This window comes from Trichogramma pretiosum, unplaced genomic scaffold (genome assembly GCF_000599845.2).
Source record: "Trichogramma pretiosum strain Unisexual culture from Peru unplaced genomic scaffold, Tpre_2.0 scaffold32, whole genome shotgun sequence".
Taxonomy (NCBI): Eukaryota; Metazoa; Arthropoda; class Insecta; order Hymenoptera; family Trichogrammatidae; genus Trichogramma; species Trichogramma pretiosum.
In genome coordinates, this window is record NW_019641641.1 from 1,293,903 (window position 1) to 1,302,803 (window position 8,901).

Sequence of the window (8,901 nt, forward strand, 5' to 3'; positions counted from 1 at the left end):
ATAAAGTTACATGATATACTAGTGAATATAATAAAGAAAATTTCGGTTTATAGATTTATTAAAACTTTTTGATTGTATAGATTAAATAATTATTTTACAATTATTACATGTATTTGTAGTTAGAAGAATAATACATTTATCTACTTCGAGATGCTAATCTCAATGATTTCAATTTGTTGGATTGCAAAATTCGATCAACATTAACAGATGGATATTGTTTTTTCAAAGCCTCTATATTAAGACTAGGGAACTTCTTGATCAGAGCAATAGCAGTATTCTTTTCCCGGCTGAAAATTAAATTAGAATATCAGCATTTATTACTATAATTTGCTTCAAATATTTGTTACTTAATAACTATTTTTTCTTACTTAAGCATTTTCCTTCTTTGGTTCCACATTTTTTCTCTGTAAAGATTTTGGAATTTCCTAACTGCATAACCATTGTAATAAAACATGTGCTTCTTTTTCCAACTAGTATTCATATATCTAGGTATGACGTGTTGACAATATCTGTATGTTTGGATAATTCCTGTAAATTTTATTAAAGTGACAAGTTATCAAAATGATGAACAATTTAAAATTTTTATCAATTCTAGCAAAACACCTTACCTAGAACATTAGAAATATATTTAGCTGGCCTCTCTCCACTTTCACCAATTTCTAATAAATGGTAGGCTTCATTTCTCTCACGAACAACAGCTTCAATATTTTCCATACTCTCAGCAACTTTATCGATTCGTTCTGGATTAGGAAATATTTCATATTCTTCCTTGCATGCATGTTCCATTGTAAGAAGCATGTTACGTTCTTTTAACAGAACATACCTTTGAATCAAAATGAATATTAATTAGTAAGATCATTATTAATTATTCGATTTATAAAATACTAATAATATATTTTACCATAATTTATGTAAGTCTTCATTGCTTTTAATTCTTAATTCACCTTTTCGCCATGAACGTCCAGTTTGAATTTTTTGCTTATTCCAATTCTTTTCTACGTCAAAAAATTCCATCAGATCACTTCGTTGTGATGTTGTATGAAACAAAGCTCTGTTCAAAGTTTTGGGAGAAGAATTATATGAAAGTATGATGTAAAAGTGTTAATTAAAATTTTAAAAATTCCAACAATTCTTACATAGCAGAAGATGGTACATTATTTAGTGCATTGTGATTTTGAACATTTTTTGACAACTGAAACCCACTAGAGCATTTGGTTAAAAAACTAATGCATCTGCTGCCTATGCTTGGTTTTTTTTGAGTTTCACATTTTCCAGTATGAGAATCTGGCCTATGAAATGAGTAAGACAATGAAGTTATTTTTATGCAAAAGATGATGAGCTGCTTTTTTTTACAGAACGATCTAATGTTTATAAAAGTACCTGGAAACATTAGAAATTAGATTTGTAACGATGTTATTGTTAACAGCAGCTAACGAACATTTTCCATTCAAGATGTGAACACTGTTTGTTGTTGGAATTTTAGTTGCAGCCGCTACAGCGTATTGCCTTGCCTGCACAAAATAATGAAAAGGTTAGGTGAACGCCGATTATTTGAATCATTTGTAAATTTATTCAAAGAATATGAACATCAATACGTACAATGCGCGAAATCATATTTACAACTAATTGAATATTGCAGGTGTCAATTCGGCCAAACTACTTTAACATTTCAATTTCACTGAAATGCCGAACGACCGAGTGTACGCAGAAATCAAAATATCAAAACGAGTGTTCTGCTATGGACCTGAATGCGTGCGCCATAGCGATGGCAGCGGCAGCCAGTAGTAATTGCCGATAATTAAGTGCATGACAATACCCACTTCGTTGAAGAAGTTTAGAAAAACGTTTTTTAAAAATAATAGTTAAGTTAGTGACATTTTTTTTTATTTACTAATTGTTTGTCCACTGTTATAACTTATAATTTTTTAATTTATTCCATACGAATTAATTAATTACATAGTAATATTTTAAAGACTATTTCAATTACTGTAAAGTATTATATAAATTAAAAATTCAAAAATTAACATTAAAATTTTAGGCAAAAATATCGTTTTAGTATTTATAGCCTAATTCACAAAATTCGATATGCATTAGATTATTCAAGTAACTCTATAAGAACTATCGAGGGTGATTATAAAAATCAACAATATTTGAAAGCCCTGTAATAATAAAAACTAACTTGAGGTAAATAACACATATTGGATAGATTATTATCATCACATCGAATATTTTATCAATTTTGCTGAAATTAAAAATTATAAGAAGAACTTGACATTGTCTTGATAATAACTTCGAAAATCATAGAAATCTAGGTCGAGTTGTTTATTTGTTTAATTTTCCCTTCTTTACAAACAATTTTGAGTTTTCTTATACTTGGAATTAGTAAAAGAGTATGCTAAAATCATCGTATAAAATGGAAAAAACATATGCAGTAATATATTTTTAAACTTCAAATAATAAAACTGAATTTAAAGACTTGTTCACGAACATAAAAAACGTGCGACAAAGAGAAAACTTGTTTTGAAATATCGCATGAATATTCATGAGCTTACTTTGACTCTCATTCATCAGAGTCGTGCAAAGTGTCTCAAAATTCAATCTAGTGTTATCAAAAATAAGATAAAAACATCTAACGATCGGACATTGTCTATCATTTTCACTGAAAAAATAGCAATCGTTTTTAAAATCTATGAAAACTATAGGTAAACTTATTATAGTAACGTATGGTTTTGAGAGTATATTGTATAATAATCTCACGAAAGGTCCACTTCAAGTACAATTTTTACTCGAGCAACTAGATTTACAGAGACGAAGTAGTAATGTATAATTCATAATAATTATGTAGTGAACTATATGTGTGTAATGAAAAAAAGGTGGGAAGAATCTTTGTACAGCTGTTGTAACGTGAAAGTCACCATGCCACACGTATACGGCTTATACGTACTTTCGCGACTCATTCGCGAGTTTCAAGTCGGTCAGTGATTGCAGAGATGTGCGTCGATCGGCAGATGCTTAAACAAGCAGAGTGCGTATTTCTCCGGTTTTAAAAATACAAATCGAGTCGGTGGAAAATGAACTGTTTTGTTGTGACTTTGTTTCGGTGATACGAGGCAAGTGCTGGTGTAGTTTATTTATTTTTTCACCTTGATGTCAACTATTTAGAATAGGTAAAATGTATGTAAGTTGTTAAAATTCGATCCATTACTTCAGAAATTAATTTTAACAAAAATTTTATTAAAAAATTATTACAAAAAGATACGTTCAACTTAAAAATTAAAAAAAAAATTGAAACATTGATACTTTCATTGATTAACTCAGTTGTTACATTTAATTATAAACATAAAATAAGCCTATTAATGTTTTTTTTCAGTGTAATGTTGGCTGGGATTTATAGGCCAATGCAATTTAATTTAGAATAAAAATTAGTTAGGAAAAAAAGAATATTAAAATAATAGAAAAAAATGTGTCTTGGTAGAAGATTTAGAAAGCTTAAAATAGCAGCTATTATCTTTGTTGTGGTTGTTTGTTCGATAAAGATCTACAAACAATACTCCAAATTTCCAAAGATCTCAGTTCCGTTTATAATACCAGATACTTACGATACACCAGTCCATGAATCGTTCGACATCCAAAAGGCAGTAATCACCTATAACGAGAACGATCTGAAGAGATGGTTTCGCAGAGCTATCGAGAAACCAGTGGAAGGTCCGGGCGAGATGGGGACACCCGTGGACTTGCTCGACTTGCAGGACTTTGCGCAACGCGAAATGTTCAAACTGAACGAGTTCAATCTCATGGCGAGCAACATGATCTCGCTGAATCGAACTCTCGGCGATCAAAGGCACCCGAAGTGCTCGGAAATGTGGTACTCGCTTCTGTTGCCGGACACCAGTGTCATCATAGTCTTCCACAACGAGGCTTGGAGCACGCTGATGCGCACCGTTTGGTCGGTCATCAATCGATCGCCACGGGCTCTGCTCAAGGAGATCATCCTCGTCGACGACGCCAGCGATCGAGGTTATTGCGTTCATTAATTTTATGTAAAATTCGCGCGCGCTTTATCTTAATACATGCTCCAGCTGAACGCGAAATTTCGGTATTAATTTGCATTCAAATAGAGCGGGTGAATTTTGAAATCGAACCAATGAGTCAAATTTTCTGACAGTGTAAAAATTGGCCAATTCGAGGTTTATTTTATCAAAAATTTATTTTCTTCAATAAAATCATTTTTGTAAAGTATGACTCAACAGTAAAAATGTGAGAAAATTTCAAGGTAACTAAATCTTTCGATATACATACTGGAGCTGGCTTTAAATTTAAAACTAGAATGAACATTTTCCAACCTTGTTTGTTGAAACTCACACACTATTTGCAACGTAGAGTGTAAATTAATATTGTAATTACTACGTTGTAGTGCATCTTCAGAAGGACCTCGAAGATTACCTTAAAACATTACCAGTTCCAACCTTCGTTCACCGGTTTAGAAAGCGATCAGGTCTCATAAGAGCTAGACTTTTAGGTGCCAAATATGCTCGAGGACAAGTATTGACCTTTTTAGATTCTCATTGCGAGTGTACGTTTGGATGGTTAGAGCCTCTGCTTCACCAGGTTTTTCTAAATAGAAAAACAGTCGCATCTCCAGTTATAGATATCATAAGTGACAAGACATTTGAATTTCAAAAAGTTGGCGCAGGAACTCGCGGCGGCTACGACTGGTTCATTAAATTTGATTGGTCAGTGAGTTATTGTAAATAAAATTGATTATGAACAAAATATTTCATTTATCACTCTGACTTTGTACAGGCATCTGAGGCCCGAAAAAACACTTTTAGATGGAGCAAAAAGTATTGATCCTGCATACCACCCGTACAGAACACCAACCATAGCTGGAGGTTTATTCTCAATAGATAAACGTTTCTTTTATGAAGTAGGATCCTACGACGAAGGCATGGAAATTTGGGGTGGCGAAAATCTTGAAATGAGCTTTCGGGTAAATTACATATACACTTAAACAATAAGTCAATCGTTATGCACAACCGGAGCAGTCGTTTAATTTTGAGCTCAATTTTTTAGATTTGGATGTGTCACGGATCACTGGTAATAGTACCGTGTTCTCGAGTCGGACACGTTTATCGCGATAACACTCCGTACTCATTTCCTGCGAACGACGCAGCAACTACCATCGATCGAAATCATGCCCGCACGGCTGAGGTTTGGATGGATGGCTGGAAAACATTTTTCTACGCCGTTAATCCAGGTAGGTTGGAGCAAACTTTCGTCGCTTAGTAATTCACTGCAATGCTATGATTGTTACATTTTTTACAGGAGCGAAAAATGTAAACGTTGGAGACCTATCTGAACGCTTTGCCTTGAAAAAGCGAAATAAATGCCAAAGTTTCGAGTGGTATTTGAAAAAAATTTATCCTGAATCTCCTATTCCCAAAGGTACATATATGGTCACTCGAGTTATGAGTCAAAAGAATACCAACACAAGGACTCCCCAACTGTGCCTACGTTTTAGTGAAGAACCTGATGATCCACTCATAGCTCCCTGCAATTACCTCGATGCGTATCAAGTAAGAGCGTTAAATGATGTTTCAAGTGGTTTTTCTTTTAGATATATAATTGAATATTAAAAACATTTTGCAGGTGTTTGTTCTTATGCTGCATGGACAAATTGGTCGCAATGGCTATTGCTTGGATGGAAAGAATGGTATCATGTCTCCTGTGGAGATGGTCGCTTGCAATGATGAAAGTGAAACTCAATTATGGATTCTCAATGATGAGGTAATAATAATCGTGTGTCAACAGTGTGAAACGAAAATCATCATTTACAGAACTTATAATTTTTCATGCAGGACAAAATGATCAAACTAAAGGGACAAAACCTTTGCCTTACACTCAAATTTCAAAGCAATGGAAAAGCAGAAATGATTTTACAACATTGCGATCTCTTTTTGAGCAATCAAAAGTGGTCCATAGCGGATTCGTTTTAGATTTTGAATTGTAATCGCAGTACTGAGCCTTATTCTGATAGTCCATTGAGTTACTTGACTAAAAATAAAATTACAAGAAACAATTTTCCCGGTAAAAATTAAAAGATTTATTATCACAAACTATCAGCTACACATATACATTATATCGTTGAAAGAAACTCAACAAAGCGTACATCGTGCTCTTAGATTTTTTTTATAATAAATCCCAATTTATTAAAAATTTACAATTTCGAGATATAAACTAACTTAATGAGTTATTGAATTTTCGTATAATTGAACTTATATGTAACTACTTTGTTGCATAATCAATGAAATTTTTTTCATTGAAATAAAATAGATAACTGTGATTGTACAAGCTTATTGCTTGCAAAGATTGACACGTTTATTATTTAAGGTTCGCCTATATTAATAGTGCTTTTGACAAAATTTTTAGATTAAATTTGAATTGTTTTTATACTCTTGTAAATGTAATTATATACATATTATCAATTATATTTGGATTGTGTACATAAATCAAAGTTATATTTTCTCACTTTATTCTCACTTATAAATTAAATAAAAATATTTATGTAAGAATTGCAGTATACGATCGTAACGATAAACGTAATTCGTAGCACTGCATGGCGAAAGTTCACGTTTAAGGCACGCTTTGCCGTGACTTAAGCTGCTCGATCATTATTGCACCACGACGCTATTATGAGCACCTTATATCTCGCCAAAGAGAACCTAATCGTGAATTTAGCACAGTGCTATAGAAAAGAATACGATACTTATGACTCAAGTAGCCCATTCTTAACACGGCACTAGCACCCTCACTACGCTTGGGTGCTGACCGTGCCGTGCTATAATGGTCTGCTTAAGTCACACGTATCTTAATATACTAATAGACTATTGAGAAAGTGCATTATTTGCGCTTCGTCGTTGAAAGTACTCACAATTAACCAAAAATTCCATAAAAAGGCACTTATAACAAGCTTCAACCATCGTTTATGGATAGTCAAGCGCATTATGTTGTTATGATATCGGCGTTGCCGGGGCACAACAACATTAGGCATACGTAGTAGTTTGTGAACGAACCGCTAGGCGGCGAGCTTACTGAAAGCTCCTCGCATATACATAAACTATGGCTGAAATTGCTTAAGTGCACATCAAAATCGTTATAATTTTGATCTGTACCGTATATGTTGTAGAGGTAGCCCATAGCCGGTTGAAGATCAAAAGCATGATTTTTGTGCATTCTATGAGCTATAGCTGTGTTTCTTAATTGTCCGTTGCTAATTACGGATTCTGGATATGAATCACGGTATCCACTACCATAAATTCTGCCGCGCCGCACGGCACTGGGAGAGTTGACGTGAAATGCCACATATATAATATGCCTGCGGCCTTACTACTCTCATGCGTGAACGGCGGTAGGTCACGTAAACGCCACCTAGCAGCGGAGATCTAAACATTTGTTCTTCAAACCACTCTCTGAGCATCTGAATTATAAATGATGAAATATTGATGGACAGCGACAGTAAAAAATAATAGTCAAAGAACACGAAAAGAAATATTTTCAGAATTTTTATAGAACTATTTTGAAAATCGATTTCGGGTTTTTGAGTTGCAGTACCTTGTCAACTATTACCTTGTGGACTCATATACGTATTTTTTTAATTTTTACGACCTAGGAAATAGAATCAATATCTGGAGCGAAGATCGGAACAACTTGGGAAATAACAACCGAATATTATTAACTTCATGTTGTTGGTGTCCTGATGGTTGTTGTTGTTGGTTGTGAAGGTTTTTATAAAAATATGTTTTATCAACCCGTTTCGGGCCAAACGGACAAAATTTCCCATATTTTTCCGGTGCTATAAACTTTGGGAAAAAAATATCTGAAAAATGTTAAGATAGACATTTCTGACGTGAAATTTTTTGAACTTTTCTAATCCGCTGTCAGAATCGTCGAAAAAGTTGAGGAGCAAAAGTTATGAACAATTAAACAACAAAAAACTCGATTTTTTTGAAACAAATTTTGATTCGACCTAAATTTTCGAATCAAAAGAAACTTGATCCGTGGGTCTAACAAATATTTTTTGCGTCCATGGGCTGTAGACACGAAATTCCAATAGTTACAATATCTAAATTCAACATAAGGTGGACAACAAAATGGCGCCTCGTAAAAAAAACTATGTATAAACTTGGTCAATTTTTTTATATGCTAACCAAGCATCTAGGAAAAAAACTGTATTACATAGAAAAATTTTTTAGAATTTTTCAAAAAAGCCCACTGAATTTTTTCAGAATTTTCCGGAGAAATTTTTGGATTTTTGAAAATGGGCAGAATCAAAAATACCAAAAATGATCCAAAAACATCTAAAAAAATTCAGACATGTTCTTTGAAATCTTCTGAAACTTTTATAACGTATAACACTTTTTCGACAAGTTTTACAAGTTTTTCATTTTCAAGTTATGAAAACTAAGTATGTTCTTAAAATAATTATAATTTAATTTCTTTATTTGATAATGAAGAATTTGATGAAATTTGTACATTGTAAAAGTCTTACCAGGTTCGAAAAGTTCATAAAATTTCACGTCAGAAATGACTATTTAAACATTTTTCAGATATTTTTTTCACAAATTTTATAGCGCCGGAAAAAATGTGGGAAATTTCGTCCGTTTGGGCCGAAACGAGTTAAAAAAAGGCTTTATAAAAAAAAAACTTTATAAAAAAAATTTTATGAAAAGTGTACCCCAATCTCTGAGAACATTTAGCATCTGAGACAAAATTATGATTAAAAAAGCTTCTCGAGTTTTACACATCAGTGATTTTTACTAATACTTTATTTTCTTTAACATGGGCATCTTTGTTAGACAAATGATTTGTGGCAAATGTTTCATTAAATTTTGCATTTTTTTA

The 8,901-nt window shown here is 32.9% G+C and overlaps 2 protein-coding genes across 2 annotated transcripts; one reads left to right on the forward strand and one right to left on the reverse strand.

Annotated features, from left to right (window-relative positions):
* Nucleotides 1-40: 40 nt before the first annotated feature.
* On the reverse strand, nt 41-1,725 carry LOC106652541 (39S ribosomal protein L47, mitochondrial). Its single transcript, XM_014371549.2, has 7 exons — nt 1,600-1,725; nt 1,381-1,511; nt 1,137-1,289; nt 902-1,051; nt 609-823; nt 369-528; nt 41-287 (listed from the first exon to the last, which is right to left on the reverse strand). The coding sequence occupies exons 1-7, from the start codon at nt 1,612-1,614 to the stop codon at nt 137-139; spliced, it is 975 nt and encodes a 324-aa protein (XP_014227035.1). The 5' UTR covers nt 1,615-1,725; the 3' UTR covers nt 41-136.
* Nucleotides 1,726-3,461: 1,736 nt separating this feature from the next.
* On the forward strand, nt 3,462-5,996 carry LOC106652383 (polypeptide N-acetylgalactosaminyltransferase 5-like). Its single transcript, XM_023459726.1, has 7 exons — nt 3,462-4,017; nt 4,415-4,733; nt 4,804-4,990; nt 5,074-5,257; nt 5,326-5,576; nt 5,650-5,787; nt 5,859-5,996. Exons 1-7 carry the CDS (start codon nt 3,462-3,464, stop codon nt 5,994-5,996), a joined length of 1,773 nt encoding a protein of 590 aa, XP_023315494.1.
* The last annotated feature ends 2,905 nt before the right edge of the window (nt 5,997-8,901 follow it).